The sequence below is a fragment of the Bos indicus genome, chromosome 15 (assembly GCF_029378745.1).
Source record: "Bos indicus isolate NIAB-ARS_2022 breed Sahiwal x Tharparkar chromosome 15, NIAB-ARS_B.indTharparkar_mat_pri_1.0, whole genome shotgun sequence".
NCBI lineage: Eukaryota > Metazoa > Chordata > Mammalia > Artiodactyla > Bovidae > Bos > Bos indicus.
In genome coordinates this window covers 73987306-74006332 of record NC_091774.1, presented here as the reverse complement: position 1 = coordinate 74006332, position 19027 = coordinate 73987306, and the positions used below count along the sequence as shown (strand labels likewise).

General features: G+C 36.7%; 1 protein-coding gene across 7 annotated transcripts in view; it reads right to left on the bottom strand.

Annotated features, from left to right (window-relative positions):
* TTC17 (tetratricopeptide repeat domain 17) overlaps nt 1–19027 on the bottom strand; it is a 126975-nt gene that overhangs the window by 87045 nt on the left and 20903 nt on the right. For 6 of the 7 annotated variants that reach the window (XR_011570917.1, XM_070804082.1, XM_070804077.1 and 3 more), the window contains exons 2-8: nt 15485–15574; nt 8453–8622; nt 7698–7809; nt 7336–7467; nt 2022–2131; nt 1344–1488; nt 766–905 (exon numbers count right to left, since the gene is read on the bottom strand). Coding sequence is in view for 6 of the 7 variants with exons in the window: in XM_070804082.1 (XP_070660183.1) it covers nt 766–905; nt 1344–1488; nt 2022–2131; nt 7336–7467; nt 7698–7809; nt 8453–8622; nt 15485–15574 (899 nt within the window). In the remaining variant the exon portion in view is untranslated. Of the gene's footprint in view, nt 1–765; nt 906–1343; nt 1489–2021; nt 2132–6508; nt 6587–7335; nt 7468–7697; nt 7810–8452; nt 8623–15484; nt 15575–19027 lie in introns of those variants that run through there. The other variant, XM_070804083.1, reaches the window with a different exon arrangement.

Sequence of the window (19027 nt, the reverse complement as noted above, 5' to 3'; positions counted from 1 at the left end):
AACAAGCTATCATTCTTTCCTTTTTTTACTACACCAGGCTTTTAAACAGATTGGAAAATGGAAAATTTATCCATTAAATGGAAAATTCAATGAAATCCTAATGTCCACTGAATTCTCTAATAATCAGACTCAAAATTCTGTAAGTGATGAACAATTCACTTCTGAATTATGTGAAGTTCCTTCACTGGTCTTATTATTTATAGAATTAAATACAGTACATTTTTTATTAAGTACAAGGACCAAGTACAACAGAATCCCACTACTGTGCAACTTACACAAATCTGTAAAACATGGGCCAAATAATCTCTCTCAACATCACTTAACCAATATAATAGCCCAACCCTAGGAGTCGAAGGGGAGAAAGATCAAACACAGCATGTGCAAGTGAGTTTACTGACAGTCTAATTCATGGAAATAAAAATGTAATCAATAGAGTTACTAATCAATAGAGTTACATCTGGCAGCATCCCCCTCCTTCATCAGACTTCATACAAGTAACTGATGATCAAGACTGTAAAGATGTAAATGATGGCATGTACTGTAAACATTCTCTAGTACCTAGAATCATTTACACAACCACTGACTTGTGCTAAGCCTCCTGGATTTGGAGAAAAAGGACAGGACTAGTAGTAGTGAAAAGGTGTTTTTCTTAATTCTAATGAACAAAGTAACACTGATTTCACCCTATACAGGTCTAACCTATGATCCTATTGTGCTTTAGTAAAATTTTTTTTTGCTTCAGTAAAATTTTTTCCTCCGAGTTACCTATGTTGAGCTTCCAATTTCTGCTCGAGTTTTTGCTGACACAGGACAGCATGCTTCCTCTTTATAGCTTGCTCAAACCCAGGTTTGGCCTGTAAAGCATGGTCGTAACAGAGTACTGAGTGGTTATACTCCCCAAGCATCTAAAGAGACAAAAACACATACATACACAAACACAGGAGGGAAAAATGTTAGCCTGGCTGTATCTGTCCAAATGTCCTTACGATTTATGAGGTCACACCAAATTTCATACAGTGAACATTATTTCAATCAGTGGCCAAACCTCCACAACATGAAGCGATGCTGTACAGGATGGCTCAGCTCAAATAACTGCTATCTTAAGAGGACTACTCTGAAGAAGTTTAATATTCCTATCAACTTATTATTCTTTTTTGTCAAGAGGCTAGGACACTAATGATTCATTATTGTTTGAGTTTTTTTTTCTCTTAAGTTTCTTCATTTCTATCCCCTTTCCCTTGTCCAGAACAGAAGAAAGGAAAAGGATATTTCTTTTACTAGGGGAAAAAAAAAAAAAAGGAAAGAGCAATTGGATTGGTTTATGTAAAAAAAGTTGTATTTACTGCATATATGTTTCCTAAAGTGTAATAGCTAGTGAAGAAGTCACTGTCGTCCAGAGCTGCATGGACCACAACAGCAGCATCAGCAGAGAAGTGTGCTCTGTGCAGAACGTTCGCCAAGTTGACCAGGGCAATGTCTTTATTGTGCCTACAAGAGAAGGAGAGATGTAATTAGACATCAGGAGAGAAGCCTGTGCTCCACAATTATCTGTAACTACCTGACAGGTGCAAATTACATTCAAAGCTATTGAGCTTTGGAAAACAATTTTGAGTTTGCTTACAGATGGGGAAAATAATTTAAGAAAATCCTAATGTTTCATTTTACATCATTGATGGTGCTTAACAAAAATCAAGGCTGGCAGACATTTCATGATTTTAAAATGTATTTACGGCTGACATTTGCTTTGAGAAAAATTTAACTTTTGATAATTTCTCCAGCCTAGGTCCTTACTTCCAAGTCCCAAGTAAGTCAGCGGGCATAACATGTCAGAAGTGTGTTATGCCATTATCGCTTTGAACTCTGACATTTTTGACTGGACTAATTTCTTGGAACAGGGATTGAGGAGAAAGTAAGTACATACAATGCTTCTCCTTGTTTTTTTTTTTTTTTTTTAATATATATATTTTAACAGTCCTGAGTTATGTGGAAAATCAACAGGTCCAGAAGGACAGGAATCCTACCTGGATGAGAAGTGAAGAGCTCGCATAGCACATTCCACTACTTGATATGGCTCATTCTTTATTCTCCAGTAAAATGAAGCCATGTTATACAGTACCCACGAGGAAGAGTTCTAGAAATCAAACAAATAAAATAACAACCAAATATAACTCAAGATAGTTTCTTCAACTCAGAATGCTCAAAATGAGCACCTTTACCACTCTATCTCAGCTGAAACTGGTAAAGATCAAGACTTACATAGTAGTGACAAAGCAGAGGACAAAGTACAAATAAACTACCTGTATCAAAAGAGGTTTCTGATTATTAGTTGAACAAGTATACTAAGGTGTGGTCTAGACAGAGAGACTGTCCAACCCTAGGCTATCATTCCAAGAGGGAAATAAAGCCGACAATCTCACCAAGCGGCCACACCTTGGGCCCTATTTCAGGACTTCAGAAGTTAGAATCTAGCCTACTTAGAAATGCTAGTTGTTCTAACATGAAATTCCTGAAATTAACATACTGTAAAGTTTCCTATTTAAACATCCGAATGAAGGTATGTATGTAAGCAAATACAATGCTTTTGTGAAAGATGTATTTTTAGTTGTCATTTTCTCAGTGTGATCAGAAACTCATTCAGATCTTCACATTGCTAAAAATGTCTACTATATATTAATAAGTATATTATTTAGTCAAGTTAAACAGAAGTTCAGATAGCAGACAGGTTTTCTCCTTTTGTGGCTTCGATTTTTTATCCCTGAACATACTCTGATTTCAACCACAGAGAGGTCAAAACACTAAACTGAACTGTGTCAAAAAATCAATGTAGTTTAAACCCAAGTAAGAAATTACAAACTCAGAATGAAAAAAGTCATAAAATTTAAGATAAAACAGAAAAAACATATGACAGCCAACATTTGATATCTTGAATAAACAGATAGCTCATAAAAAAATCTAAACAGAGAGACAAAAGGCCAAGAGAATATGGGCCAAAAACATGGACAATTCAAAAATATGAAACAATGGCTACTTAGCAGGTGAAAAAAATACAAAACTTAACTACAAAAAATAATCTAAAAGATGCAAGTTTTTCTTTTAAAAATTGGCAAAGATTAAAAAGAATGCCAGTATTCACTATTGGCTACAGTGTATATTAACTGTAGGTTAGTAGAGCATTTCTGGCGGGGGCGGGGGGGGGGGGGGTGTGGTGCAAAACAATTTAACAACCTGTATGTATAAAACCTTAAAAAATGTGATTACTTTTACCCCCAAACTTCATGATTAAAAATTTATCCTTGAGGACAATTTTTAACTAAAGAACTTCCCTCGTGGTCTGGTGGATAAGAATCCACCTGCCAATGCAGGGGATGTGGGTTCAGTCCCTGGTCAGGGAAGATTCCACATGCGGGGCAACTAAGCCAGTGAGCCACGACTACTGAGCCTGCGTGCCCTAGAGGCCACACTCTGCAAAAAGAGATGCCACCACAATGAGAAGCCTGCACGCTGCAACCAGAGAGCAGCCCCTGCCCACCACAAAGAGACAAAGCTCACGCGCAGAAACAGAGACTTAGCACAACCATCAACCATAAAAAAAGAGGTTTAGCTATAAAAATATGTTAAACTAAAAAAAAAACCCTCCAAAATATTATAAAACAGTAATTATCTCTGACTTTAAATTACAAGTTTAACTTTCTCTTTTATAGATTTTTATGTAGTCTGTTTTTTAAAAAGGACCAGTTATTTTATTTTTAAAATTAAAACCAGTATAATTCTGCTTTAATCATCCATTAAGTATTCTATCTTCAAGGAAAAATTATGATTTTTGAGTAAAGCAATGAAAGATTTTAGCATTAAGTACAATTGGTTAAGGAATGCTATGCTCAATGCTCAGTTGCATTCAACTTTTTGTGACCCTCTGGACTGTAGCCCACCAGGCTTCTCTTTCTCTGGGATTTTTCAGTCAAGAATACTGGAGTGCTGCCATTTTCTCCTCTAGAAGATCTTCCCAACCCAGGGTTTGAACTCACGTCTGTTGCATTTCTTGCATTGCAGGCAGATTCTTTACCGCTGTGTCATCAGGGAGGCCCCGTGGACAATAAACAAGCAAATACACAAAATAGCAAAGGTTGTGCTGAGGGCCGAATTCATTTAACGGACCCTTGTTCCATTAGTACTCCTCCCATTTTGCAGGTGAGGAAACTGAGGCTCCCGAGATTCCACAGCCCAGAAAGGGCAACATTAGCACATGACCCTAGGTCTTGTAATCCCAAACTCTGTTCCTGCCATCCTTCTGCGGCCTCACTGTCCTCAAAGTGCTCGGTGCTGTCTCTACTCCATTCCAAGACAGCTCTGACAGTTAGAAGAAAGTCTCCTGTTGTCATGAACTGAGGTCTATACTTGGCTGGTCCCACTTTTGACTTCTGGGGCCACCCAGGACTGCCTCCTCCCCTCCTACCCAAGTCAGCCTGAAAGGTGAAGGCTGACTGCCTTAGAATTGATGCTTTTGAACTGTGGTGTTGGAGAAGACTCTTGAGAGTCCCTTGGACTGCAAGGAGAGCCAACCAGTCCATTCTGAAGGAAATCAGCCCTGGAATTTCTTTGGAAGGAATGATGCTAAAGCTGAAACTCCAGTACTCTGGCCACCTCATGCGAAGAGTTGACTCATTGGAAAAGTCTCTGATGCTGGGAGAGACTGGGTGCAGGAGGAGAAGGGGACAACAGAGGATGAGATGGCTGGATGGCATCACCGACTCGATGGACATGAGTTTGAGTGAACTCTAGGAGCTGGTGATGGACAGGGAGGCCTGGCGTGCTACAGTCCACAGGGTTGCAAAGAGTCGTACACGACTGAGCAACTGAACTGAACTGATAGGTTCTCGAAAGAGCAGATGCTATATTCTTTCACAACTGATTTATGACTTAGGCTTCAGTCTCTCTTTTAGTAGCCTTTTGAGAAAGTTTCTTTTTAAATCAACAAATGGTTTTTAATCTGTTTTTAAAACTTACATTGTGAATTGGGACAAAATGATAAATTAAAAATGCAACATGAACTACTAAAAACATCATGATAAACAGAGTACATCATATTGGAAGAGAAAAATAAATCTTTAAAGAAAAATCTTTCAGTAAGATTTCTTATAAAATCTCCTGCCAAAGCTAGAAATGCTGGAATGTCACTATTAATTATTCTTTCTCTATTGAACACTTTTTGTCTGCCTGGCTCTTAGATACCACATTCTTCTGAACATCCTTTTGGGCTTCTTCTACTGGCCCCTCCTCCCCCTCTGCTTGACAGAAAACACAGGAGGACCCAGGACCTCTTCTCCAACTTCACTCTGCTCCAGATGACCTTACCCAATCCCATGGCTACAAATTCTCCCTGTTTAACAATTATTCTCTATCTCTAAACCCAGGTCTGACCTCTACTGGAGTTCTAGACTCAAAAAGTATTTCAGTTTAACCTGACTTAATCTTCTTCCACCCCAAACCAGCTCCTCCTCAGGTTGCTCACGTCAAAAATTAAGCAATTATCCTTGACTTCTTTTTCTCTCATTCTCCACATCTGATTAAGCAGCTTCTAAACATCTTCTGAAATAGTTTAAGTCCTTTCATTTCCACTACTAACCATTCTTGTCCAAACCATCTTCACCTCCCTCTTGAATTACTGCACTAACCCTCTAACCGGTCTATTTCCAGTTCTGGCCTCCTTGAGTCATTTCTCCATACAAGTTAGAGTGTAATTTTTAAAAACACTAATTAAATTATGTCCCTTCTCTGCTTCAGCTTCTCAGCACACCTGGAATAAAATTCAAAGTCCTAACCTTGGCTTTCAGAGCTTGAGATAATCTGGCCCTGGCCACCTTCTCTGGCTTCATTCCCTATCACCCTCCCCTTCGCTCACCAGGCTCCAGCCATACTGACCTGAATTTAATTTATAACACCTGTTACAGACTTAATGCGTCTCTCTCACCATTCATATACAGATGCTCTAACCCCCGCGTGACTATATTGAAGATAAGGCCTCTGAAGACAAAGGTTTAAAATCCAATAGGGCCAGTGCCTTTCTAAGAGGAAGATTTCTCTCTCTCTCTCTCTCTCCCCCTCGTACCCACTCCTCCCCAATGTACACACAGAGAAGCCACCTGACACCACAGCCAGAAAGAGGCCATCTACAGGCCAGGAAGAGTCCTCACCATGGACTGAATCAGCCAGCAACATGATCTTGGGCTTTCCAGCCTCCAGAACTTTGAGAGTTCGGGTGCTGAAGCCGCCCAGTCTGCGGTATTCTGTGATGGCGGCCTGAGCTGACTGATACACTATCAAGCTCATTACGGCTTTGGGGCTGTTGCCTCAGCCTAGAATGCTCTTCCTTGATCTCTGACTTTTGGTTTCTTCTTGTCATTCAAGTATCAGCTTAAATTTCATCTTTCCAGAGAGGATAACCCCACCTGCTTAATCTAAAGTAGCCACCCAATAAACCCTCTATTTTAATTTGTTATAGAGCACTTACCACTATGATCTACTTTCAACTAACAATTCTGTGAAGGATATTTTAAATCCTAGGCCAGTTTTCCCTTATTATTCATCAATTCTGGGGATGCGGTATTTTACATTACCTTCAGAAAAACAAGATGAAGAAGGTAACTTAGCTACAACAATAATCTTATATAAAGTATTTGAATAAACATATATTTGGGTATGAACAGTATAAAAATATATGTATTTGAGTACACTGTATATAAATATTACAACTACACATTTTACTTAATACCTCTGCATAGAAACTAGCCTGCATTTTATGAATCTCCTTAGGCACAGAGAAGAGTAAAAATTATTTCTAAATTCCCACATGCTATCCTCAATGATACATTTAAATTTTGGGGTCCTGTTACATAATTCTGCATTCCATTTTTTTAAAGTAGATGCTTCTTTAAAAGAAATTACATGAAGCTTTTATTGTTTGTGGTGATTTTTTTCCTGTTCAGAGAACAGTGATAATCTATGTATTTACTATGTGTAGTTATATATCAAAGATGCTAATGTTACATTTTCTTTCACACTCAAAATATATAATCTAGCCTATAAGCCCTATTGCTTATATTAGTTTATAATTTGTTTTTTTCAAGAATTAGTTCAAATAGAACTTTGTAGCATCTCACCCTGGTAAAGGGGACTGGATTGTCAATGCTTCTGCCTAACTTTGAACTGCACAGTTTATATGACTGTGATCAGGATTTAAAATCACTCTCTAGACAAAAACAAGCTAGGGAGGTATTTTCTGAGAGAAAAGTACCTTCTGTTCACAGTCCCTGGGCTCTTTAGTCACTGATGACTTACCTTCTGCAGGCCTTCATGAATGAGGTGGCCTATGTCATCTATACTCCTTCCTAATCGTTTAGATAAATACGTGAAGATTGGATCTTCTTTAGGTAGTAGCGGTGCAGAAAGATTAACTCTCTCTTGTACACCCTGAAGAAGAAACAATTGAAAAAAAAGAAAAGAAAAAGGAGATTATAAGTCATAAAAGATTACAATTCAGTATCTTAAGAGTGTTTATTCTGAAGGAATTTTAAAAGTAGGAGATGTCTGTTAAAACAAAAAGCTGTTTGGAAGGAGAAAAGAAAGAAAAGAAAGAGCATGTCTAAGCCAGAGATCAAAGAAAAAAATGAAAACGAGGCCCCCCAAATTTCTCTACTTACTCGCAAGTGCTGAAAAGCATGTATACTATATGGAAGTTCTAGAATTTTAGTACAATCAGGTTGCTCAGGGTCTGGAGGGACAGGAGATTCTGTGTCTATATAATCTTCAGGGCTACAATCAAGAGGCAAGGAGTAATGAATGAATGAAAAGTGAAGAAACGCCAAGTTTTTCCCTAATTAAATCATATTCTCAAAGCATCTTTACAATCAATATTAGTCAAAATGCATACCTTTTTCATATAGTTGCTGTTGGAATAAACTAGTTTGAGAGTTCAACTTAAAGGAGATAAATCAAGAGTTAAACAGAAAATAATAGGTAAGTCACAGACTGTTAAGACTGTAGACTTTACAGCTAATAAGACATGCTAAACTCCTTCTAGAAATGTTAAACCAATTTACACTTTTGTATACACTTTTCCCATATTTTACCAGTTACTGATTTTTAAATATTTTTTTCCAATTTGATGAAAAATATGTTTTAGCATGTACTTACTTGATCATTACCAAGAAATATTTTTTTCCATGTGTTTATGGGCCATTTGTACTTTTTACCATAAACTGTTCAATTTTCTACTGCGATGATAAATATTTTTAATTGATTTGTAAAAATTCTATACATAGTATATATTTTGAACTTTCAAATTTGAATAGTCATCAGTTATTGAAGCTTTTTCAAATTAGAGAAATAATTTAGAATTGAGAAACATCTGTTCAGGAAGAAGTACTTTTATTTTTGGAAAGAGAATTTTTTTTACCTGATATCTTTGCTCTCCAAAGTTATGTATGTGCCATCATATAGATCTAGGTCCCCTAAGGGCACCTTGGCTTTGATGCAGTCCGGATCCTCTTTATTATGTCTCTGTTCAAGTCCTGTATCTCTGTCCTCATTCTCTTCTATGTGAATTTTTTGAGCAACTAATTGCTTCTGTTGAGAAGAAAATAAGAACTTGCTGGATTTTTCTAATATTTCAACCTACCTACCATGTAAGAGAAAGGAGAATTTAATGTGTTGACCAAGTCAGAGAATTCTAAATGTGCCCTTGGTTACCTTAGATGACATGAATGAGCTTCTCCAACAGAACATGGCATGTATACTACTGGCACATGAGTGCCTTAGAAAATGATTTCTAGCTATCTATAAAGTTATATTTAACAACTTTCTTGGCACAGGATGCTCAGCAATTGAAACTACCTTGAATTGTCCAAACATGCCATATTTCAGTCCTTCAAGACAACCAGCACGCTGATAGTACTAGCTGGAGTCACTAGGTTCGAGAGAAATTTCTGCCACTCATATTTTTTTCCCAAATGTATACTATATTTCCACTACCCAATCTTAACATTTTGCCATACTCTGCTGCTGCTGCTGCTAAGTCGCTTCAGTCATGTCCGACTCCGTGCAACCCCATAGACAGCAGCCCACCAGGCTCCCCCGTCCCTGGGATTCCCCAGGCAAGAACGCTGGAGTGGGTTGCCATTTCCTTCTCCAATGCATGAAAGTGAAAAGTGAAAGGGAAGTCTCTCAGTCGTGTCTGACTCTTAGCGACCCCACGGACTGCAGCCCACCAGGCTCCTCCGTCCATGGGATTTTCCAGGCAAGAGTACTAGAGTGCCATCGCCTTCTCCGTGCCATACTCTAGATTTTTCTAAAAGAAGAAAAAAATAGTTGAAGCCCCTCTTACTGTCTTTGAAACCCCTCTCTCCCTCTCAAAAGTTACCCCTACCCTGGGAATCCCATGGTTAGGACTTGGCACTCTCACTGTCAAGAGCCCAAGTTCAGTCTCTGGTTGGAGAACTAAGATCCTACAAGCGCATGGCATGATCAAGGGAAAAAATAAATATTATAAATACATAAGCAAGCAAACAAAAGTTATCACTATCCTGAATGTTTTATGCATCATTTTCACGTATATTTTTATAAAATATTACTATACTGCCCTTATCCTCTTAAATATTACTACATATATATCTCCAAAATCAACATATGGCACTGCTTTGCAAGTTTTAAAATTTTATATATTTTGGAATGAAATGTCCTTTAGATATCAATTAGGTCTAACTGGTCTATTGTATCGTTTAAAGTTTGTGTTTCCTTGTTAATTTTCTGTTTAGTTGATCTATCCATAGGTGTGAGTGGGGTATTAAAGTCTCCCACTATTACTGTGTTATTGTTAATTTCTCCTTTCATACTTGTTAACATTTGTCTTACATATTGCGGTGCTCCTATGTTGGGTGCATATATATTTATAATTGTTATATCTTCTTCTTGAATTGATCCTTTGATCATTATGTAGTGACCTTCTTTGTCTCTTCACAGCCTTTGTTTTAAAGTCTATTTTATCTGATATGAGTATTGCTACTCCTGCTTTCTTTTGGTCCCTATTTGCATGGAAAATCTTTTTCCAGCCCTTCACTTTCAGTCTGTATGTGTCCCCTGTTTTGAGGTGGGTCTCTTGTAGACAACATATGTAGGGGTCTTGTTTTTGTATCCATTCAGCCAGTCTTTGTCTTTTGGTTGGGGCATTCAACCCATTTACGTTTAAGGTAATTATTGATAAGTATGATCCCGTTGCCATTTACTTTATTGTTTTGGGTTCAAATTTATACACCCTTTTTGTGTTTCCTGTCTAGAGAATATCCTTTAGTATTTGTTGGAGAGCTGGTTTGGTGGTGCTGAATTCTCTCAGCTTTTGCTTGTCTGTAAAGCTTTTGATTTCTCCTTCATATTTGAATGAGATCCTTGCTGGGTTTAGTAATCTGGGCTGTAGGTTATTTTCTTTCATCACTTTAAGTATGTCTTGCCATTCCCTCCTGGCTTGGAGAGTTCCTATTGAAAGATCAGCTGTTCTCCTTATGGGAATTCCCTTGTGTGTTATTTGTTGTTTTTCCCTTGCTGCTTTTAATATTTGTTCTTTGTGTTTGATCTTTGTTAATTTGATTAATGTGTGTCTTGGGGTGTTTTGCCTTGGGTTTATCCTGTTTGGGACTCTCTGGGTTTCTTGGACTTGGGTGATTATTTCCTTCCCCATTTTAGGGAAGTTTTCAACTATTATCTCCTCAAGTATTTTCTCATGGTCTTTCTTTTTGTCTTCGTCTTCTGGGACCCCTATGATTCGAATGTTGTAGCGTTTAATATTGTCCTGGAGGTCTCTGAGATTGTCCTCATTTCTTTTAATTTGTTTTTCTTTTTTCCTCTCTGATTTATTTCTACCATTCTATCTTCTAATTCACTAATCCTATCTTCTGCCTCTGTTATTCTACTATTTGTTGCCTCCAGAGTGTTTTTGATCTCATTTATTGCATTATTTATTATATATTGACTCTTTTTTATTTCTTCTAGGTCCTTGTTAAACCTTTCTTGCATCTTCTCAATCCTTGTCTCCAGGCTATTTATCTGTGATTCCATTTTGATTTCAAGATTTTGGATCAATTTCACTATCATTATTCGGAATTCTTTATCAGGTAGATTCCCTATCTCTTCCTCTTTTGTTTGGTTTGGTGGGCATTTATCCTGTTCCTTTACCTGCTGGGTATTCCTCTGTCTCTTCATCTTGTTTAAATTGCTGAGTTTGGGATGTTCTTTCTGTGTTCTGGCAGTTTGTGGAGTTCTCTTTATTGTGGCGTTTCCTCACTGTGTGTGGGTTTGTACAGGTGGCTTGTCAAGGTTTCTTGGTTAGGGAAGCTTGTGTCGGTGTTCTGGTGGGTGGAGCTGGATTTCTTCTCTCTGGAGTGCAATGAAGTGTCCAGTAATGAGTTATGAGATGTCTATGGTTTTGGGGTGACTGGGCAGCCTGTATAATGGAGCTCAGGGCTGTGTTCCTGTGTTGCTGGAGAATTTGCTTGGTATGTCTTGCCCTGGAACTTGTTGGCCCTTGTGTGGTGCTTGGTTTCAGTGTAGGTATGGAGGCATTTGATGAGCTCCTGTCAATTAATGTTCCCTGGAGTCAGGGTTTGGACTTAAGCCTCCTGCTTCCAGTTATCGGTCTTATTTTTATAGTAGTCTCAAAACTTCTCCTTCTATACAGCACCACTGATAAAACATATAGGTTAAAGATGAAAAGTTTCTCCACCGTGAGGGTCACCCAGAGAGGTTCACAGCATTACATGGAGAAGAGAAGAGGGAGGAGGGAGTTAGAGGTGACCCGAATTAGATGAGGTGGAATTAATAGAGGAGAGAGCAGGCTAACCAGTAATCCCTTCCTGATATGCACTCCACAACTGGACCACTCAGAGATGTTCACGAAGTTATACAAAGAGAAGAGAAGAAGGAGGAAGGAGACAGAGGTGGCCAGGAGGATAAAAGGGGGGAATGAAAAGGAGAGAGACAGATCCAGCCAGTAATCAGTTCCCTAAGTGTTCTCCACCGCCTGGAACACACAGAAATTCACAGAGTTGGGTAGAGTAGAGAGGGGTTAGGGAGGAGACACAGGCGACCTGGTGGAGAAAAAGGAGAGTCCAAAGGGGGTGAGAGCAGTCAAGCCAGTAATCTCACTCCCTAGTTAAAAATGGGTACTGAAGATTGGGTTCTTAAAGGTACAAAATTGGTTAACAAATACGTAAAAGCAAAAATTAAAAATCTAGAGTAGTTTGGAATTTCAAAAATACAATGTTAAAGAAAAGAAGAAGGAAAAGAAAGAGAAAAAAAAAAAACAACAAAGTCACAAAAATAATAAAGAAAATATAGGTACAAAATCGATAACAAATACGAAAAAGCAAAAGTTAAAAATGTAGAGTAGAGTTTGGAATTTCAAAAATACAATGTTAAAGAAAAGAAGAAAAAGAAAGAAAAACAAACAAAGTCACAAAAATTATAAAGAAGATATAGGTACAAAATTGGTAATAAATTTTCTGAATAAGCCTCTGAGACTTTACTAGACAGAGGCTTCAGATTGAAGTTTTGTGAATACAGATTCGCTTTCCAGTGTATCTATCTTTCCTTCCCTGAGAAAAAGGTATAACAAGGTATCTCTTCTTTCTGGAGATTTGGGATTATTTGAAATTTGGATTATCTACCTAAATCTGCTTCATGGGGATTTGGGGGATTATTTTTATGTGTGGAATGATAATTTTGTAAAGAATTTTATTTCTTCAAATAAATTCTTTGGCTCATTAAAAAAAATTTATATAAATGGTATCATACTCTATATTCTACAACTTTCTTTTTTTAAACTTAATGCTTTTGCGATTTATCTGCATTGGTCAGCATAGTGAAGGTCTGTGGTTAGTAAACTGTGTATGTCAGAAAACTGCCTTGTCCTCACTCCTGAATGATGGTTTAAGAGAATATAAAATATTATATTTAAAACAATATAAAATTCTGTACTTAACACTTTGATGCTATTGTCTTCTGGTATTGATTCTGGGATCTAAGAAGTTCACCTAGTTGTCACTACTTTGTAGATAAACTGTATTATCTAGTCTCATGGATTTATTCCTATGTCAGTGATTAAGAAGGATAAATGAACTTAAATCTCTAGCTCAAGCCTTGACCCAGGAGTCTACACCAGAAGAACCAACTCCTCACTCAATGTCTCCACTGATTCCTAACAGGTATCTTCTTAATATACCAACCTCTTCCCCAGTCTATACCTCCTTCAGTCTTCTCATTTCAGCTAAAGCCAACTCCATCCAACATCAATTGCTTGGGTCAAAAATCCTGGAACCATCCTTAACCCCATCTCCATCTCTGTCTCTTCCCAACCACTCCATGACCATTTCCTGGGTCTAACAGTTTTGTAGCTGCTTCTGGTTCTATCTAGATCCAAAGTCCAAAACCAGATCATACGATTTTAGAGTTTCTAACCCAAAGTGATCCTCTGCCCTGAAATGGTGTTCAGGAAACTGAAGATGCAATTATTGAACCACTACATGGTTTGGTTCATTTTTTGGTCATTAGGTTTTGTCTTCCTGCCTTTTTAAAATTTTTCCCACCAGACTCTTTTCATGCTCCGTCCCAGTCTTTAAGCAGTAGTGAATCCGGTTATCTTCCTTTATCTTGCATGGAACACTGTTGTGCCCTTTGCTCCACAGAGATGCAATGAACATCAGACAGCAGAACCTATTCCTGGTCTTGGAGACCAGCAGGTTTATAGTCTTAGCTACATTCTCAACTTGGTGCTTTCTGTTCCATTTCAAGTCTACGGAGGTTGTTCATGTTGTGTTCAGACTTGACTACGTTTTACTTTGATTTCTATTTTGTCTTTCATCTGTCATTGTGTATATGAAGCAGAAACTAAGTACTCTGTATAAACTCATTACATTACTTTAACCAAATATTGGTGGAGTCAATATTTTTCATTTGCATTTTCAGTGACTTGGTAAATGGCATTTTCCCATTACACATACTCGAAGTCTCTTTCTCTTTATATTAAATAATACTGCCACTTAAAAAGATGGATAATCATAAACATTATAACGTTGTCTATGACTCTTAAAAACTATTTTCTGCACCATTGCATCTTTCTGAACACTGTGTTTTAAGCTTCCAGGCATGAAGCCCTATAAATTATGTCTACTGTCTTAGTATTCATAAAAATCAACATTTCCAAATTTATAAGTGACAAAACTGGTAAGAACAAGGTGAGAACTATTTTACAAATGGTGAGGTGCTCAAGTTTTATAAGTATTCCTAAAAATTTACTACCTACACAATTAATATGTGCCAAAAGTTCTTCTTTAATTTATAGAAGTTTTAAAAACATATAACTATTACTGTTAATAGATGTACTAATTTAAATTTATATAAGTGAAGTCAGGAACTTTTATGTAACTAGAAGATGAATGGCTACCTGGTTTCATCTCTGTAAACAGCCAGGAGATAAGGCATCTGCCTCTGGTTCTGCCATAACTTGTTTCATGAAATCAGGCAATTCAGTCTTTAGGTGCAATTATTTCCTTACCACTGAAATGAGGATGATCTTTATGATTCCTTCTAGCTTTCTAAGACTCTGATTCTACTCTTATTATTCCCAATAATTTTCTAAATCTCATTTTGCAAATTGGGTTACTTTTTCTGCAACTTAAAAGTTTCATTAAAATTTGAATTCAATTTACACTATAACTTTTAAGAGGGGGTTATATGAAAGAAAAAAAACTTTTTCAAATAACACTATTTGCTACTAAGAAAAATCAGTTTATGAAAATCAATGATAGAAACCAAAAGGTCAGATATTACTAGTGCTAATAAATATCAGCGTTTCAAAGTGTGGAAAAGAATCTGAAAAAGAATAAATACATGTATGTGTATAACTGGATCACTTTGCTGTACACTTGAAACTAACACAATATCGTTAATCAACTATACTTCAATATAAAATAAAAATGAAGGAAGACTTTTCAAGATGCAAAGTGATGAATGGTTTTCACCTCAATCATAAGAACACAAACTACTAAGATCCTAGTTTTTACTACCTGAGAACTAACATAATTATATTTTTATGAGGCATTCAAATCATTCTTCCTTTTGATATTTTACCCAAACTCTCCTTCCAAGATTATCTTGAGATAATTCCTCTTCATATTTGATGGAAATATTTATACATGGAAATACTGTTCAAGGATATGTGAGTCAAGAATGAGGCATAAAACCAAGGTTCCAGTAGTCTATTTCTCTTACTAGTGCTCAAATGGCATTCTGATTAAAAAAATAGAAACATGATCTAAAAATAGAATATTCCTTTAAAAGCAGAAGAATTAAGAAATAATATGTTTTAATTCTTCTTTGACCATAGTAGCTCCTGTGAAATGTACCAAGTACCAGGTGTGTGTTGCTTGTCCAGTTGCCTCACCTCCAGTTCTTTGAGGTAGTTAACTGTTGTTTCTTGTCTCATTAATATGACTAAGTCATGGGGATGCTTCAAGTTCATAGGTGAATCCACCTGCAAGCAAGCAAACAGATAAAGTTCAGATTTCATTAAAATTTGTTTGGATTAATAAAGTTTAATATGCCTTACTGTTCAATCACCATTAGTCAGTGTGAGGTGCTCAGTAAATTTAAGGGGTATTTCAAAAGTGATTATGTGTAAATTTCAGCAAAGAGAATGAGAGGTTCAGTAGCTGTCCCTTGAACTCCAACTCAAAAGAGCAAGGTTTTGAAATGAATATCCTGACTGGACTAGTAATATAAGAAATATTCAATAAATAAATGATAAATTCCTTAAAATATATGTTACACCTATACTAACAAAAAAAAGATTGCCTTGTCTTGATAACACATTCTATATCTAAACAAGTATGGCAGCAATAAAAGGAAAAATACAAAAAGCATCTATTTTTACAGGCTATTTGTGAAACCATAAATCAGAGATTATATAAAATAACCTCAGGACTTAGAGTTTACAATTCAAGTTTCTGAATCATAAACAAGCAACTATGTTGTTGAAGATGTAGGAAAAATGAATCCTTATATGCTGGCAGCAGGCTTATAAACTTATTATTTGGAGGCTCATTTGACAACATGTATCAAAACTTTAGAATTACATACCATTGATTTAGGAATATAAACTCTAGGGAACTATAGGCATTCTTTAAACAAGTGGGCAAAGATACACACAAAAATGTTCACTATATTGCCTTTAACTGAAAACAAACAAACAAAAAAACTAACCGAACAACAAAAACAAACCTAAGTCCATCAGTGAGGGAACAGGGACATCAATTGTCCAATGGAATGGGAGACAGAAAAATTAGATCTATTATCACGGAAAGACATTCACAATGTGTAATTAACTAAAACAGTGATAAAGGATAAGCATGGTATATTTTTTTAAAGAAATTACATTTTTATAGATTTAGATGTATACATGTCTGATATGCTAAAAACTAAGCTGGTTTATTTTTGGGAAGTGGGATTAAAAAAAGAGAGGTACATTTATATCTTTTACTTTTTACACTTGTATATTTTTCAATTGTCTATATATGTTTATAACAAGGAAAAAACAACACATATACACACATGGGGATTTTTGAATTTCAGGAAAATCTAAGGCAGTGGCCTTGGAACCAAAGACATGAATGAAGTTCCTGGTATCCCTTAGGGTTAGACTGTCAAATTATGTACTAGCTCTCCAGAAGTTCTACTTTGAGAAGAAACTACATTTGTGTAATCTCTAAGAACTTGACAGAAGCTCAATTAATTAATTTTAGAGCTAGTTTTTTAAGAGCAAAAGATAGCCTTGCTTAGACTTTGGTAAATGCAAGCCTATTAAAAAAAAAAAATCGAAGAGAGGGAATGAGAATTCTCTGGTGGTCCAGTGGTTAGGAATCAGTGCTTTCACTGCCGGGGGCACATGTTCAATCCCTGACTGGGGAATTAAGATCCTACAAGCCGTGAAGCATGGCCAACAAACAAATAATAAGAGGGAATACAAATAACATGGAATAAGTCCAATGGTTGCTTTAACAACAGGCACAGTAGTACTGGGTGATGCTAGGTGACCGCTTATAAAACTCATCCGCCTTTCTTCATTCTACCGTCTCAGAGATGCCAGAAGAAAAAGAGATGCTAGTCTGGAGTAACTTCCACTCATATTTTCATAGCAATTATCTGAACTACATAATCAGCATTATGTAGTGATGGATAATGATCATCTCCCAGGGTGTCTCTTTTATAACTAAATCCCTTCACTGCTTCCCCTGGCTTTGCTACTATATTGGAACTTACATTAAAACTGTACTCTGAATTTAAAAGGCACTAAAAATATAAGAGCAAGGCCTATACTTGACCACTTGAGCTGTTAATCTCTATCAAACAATGAAACCTAGCAAAGGCCTACAAGCAAAACGCTAGGTGTTTCTCAATGAGGGGTGGAAATTTTTGCTTCTCTTACATACTCAACAGTCAAATGCCAAAAGGGCAGGGAAAGTGACTATACTGAACATGACCTGATCTAACTCCAAAGTCCATCAATCTTTTATACAACAATATATTATTTGTAATATATTACAGCACACCAAAATTTTTACAGGAGAAAATGTAAAAGCTATAGCCAGTGGTCAGAATTCAAAAGAGCTTTAATAGGAGGTCAAAGAAAGTCTTTACTTTGGAACTATCCAGACCTCGAAAGGTACTGATTTAACATACCTCTCTATAAGTATATTTAAATGAGGTTTTTAGGGGAAAAAAAAATCGGGGGGAAGGAGAAGGAATGTGGGAGTGTGACATTCCCATTCCAAAATATCCAACCAGTCCATTTATCTGATAATGTGGAGAACTACAAGCAGAATGAAAGAATAAGACAAATGAATAAAGTATAATTTTAGCTTTAGATTAAAAAGACACGAGAACCAGGGCTTTATCTTATTTGAATAGCATGGGTTTGGCCAACATTCAACTCTGAGGAAGTACTTTTCATTTCCTTGAAGCACTGAGTGCAATAAAGATATAGTAGCTAGAGAACGTACAAAGATAAAATTATTAGCAGAAGGGAGTCCACTGACAGCTTAACAGCTGTGCTTCTCTTTTTGACGTTGCAGCAAATGGCATGGAGCTCTGCCAGATTAGGGTTGATTACAGAAGATTTATAGCCTGACGCATATTCTTACTGAGGTACCTTCAAGTTCTTACATTTTTTTTTAAAATTTTATTTTTAAACTTTACAATATTGTATTAGTTTTGCCAAATATCGAAATGAATCCGCCACAGGTATACATGTGTTCCCCATCCTGAACCCTCCTCCCTCCCCATACCCTCCCTCTGGGTCGTCCCAGTGCACCAGCCTTACATTTTAAGACTTTATTCTAACTATCTTTGGCAAATGCCAATCAGCTTGAATTTTTCTCCTTTTGAATATCTCTCCTCCTTAGAAGATTAAGAAAGATTACACTTTGTAAATGCTACAACATCCATTCAACTACCAAAAGTTATATTAAGCCTTTATCAACCAGGCCCACTATGAGCCAACATGCGGAGCCTGTGCACTCTGATTTTATATACAATTTAAGAAGGAGTGGTAATACCCCTTCAAAACCTTTAGCATTTAGAAGTGGCTGCTATAAGCCCAAGAGCAAGAAGAGTGACAAATTACAGAGAGGTACGGATAGATTAAACATGACATAATGCGTCCACAAGACCTCAGAGCACTTTATGGTTTTTTCACAAAAGGACAAACAATCCTACAACTTCCACAGCATAATAAATGATGCTTATAATGACCGGAATTAAAAAGAAAAACTGAAATTATTTTCAGTTTGTTGTAAATAAGAAGGTGAGAAAGTATGAAATACATTTTAGGGCAAAATTTAAACTGCAGGGAAAAACCGACCATGTGTTTGGAAATTAGCTAAATGGAATTCTGTTCAAAATAATTCATCCTCTTAAGACTTCCAGGTAA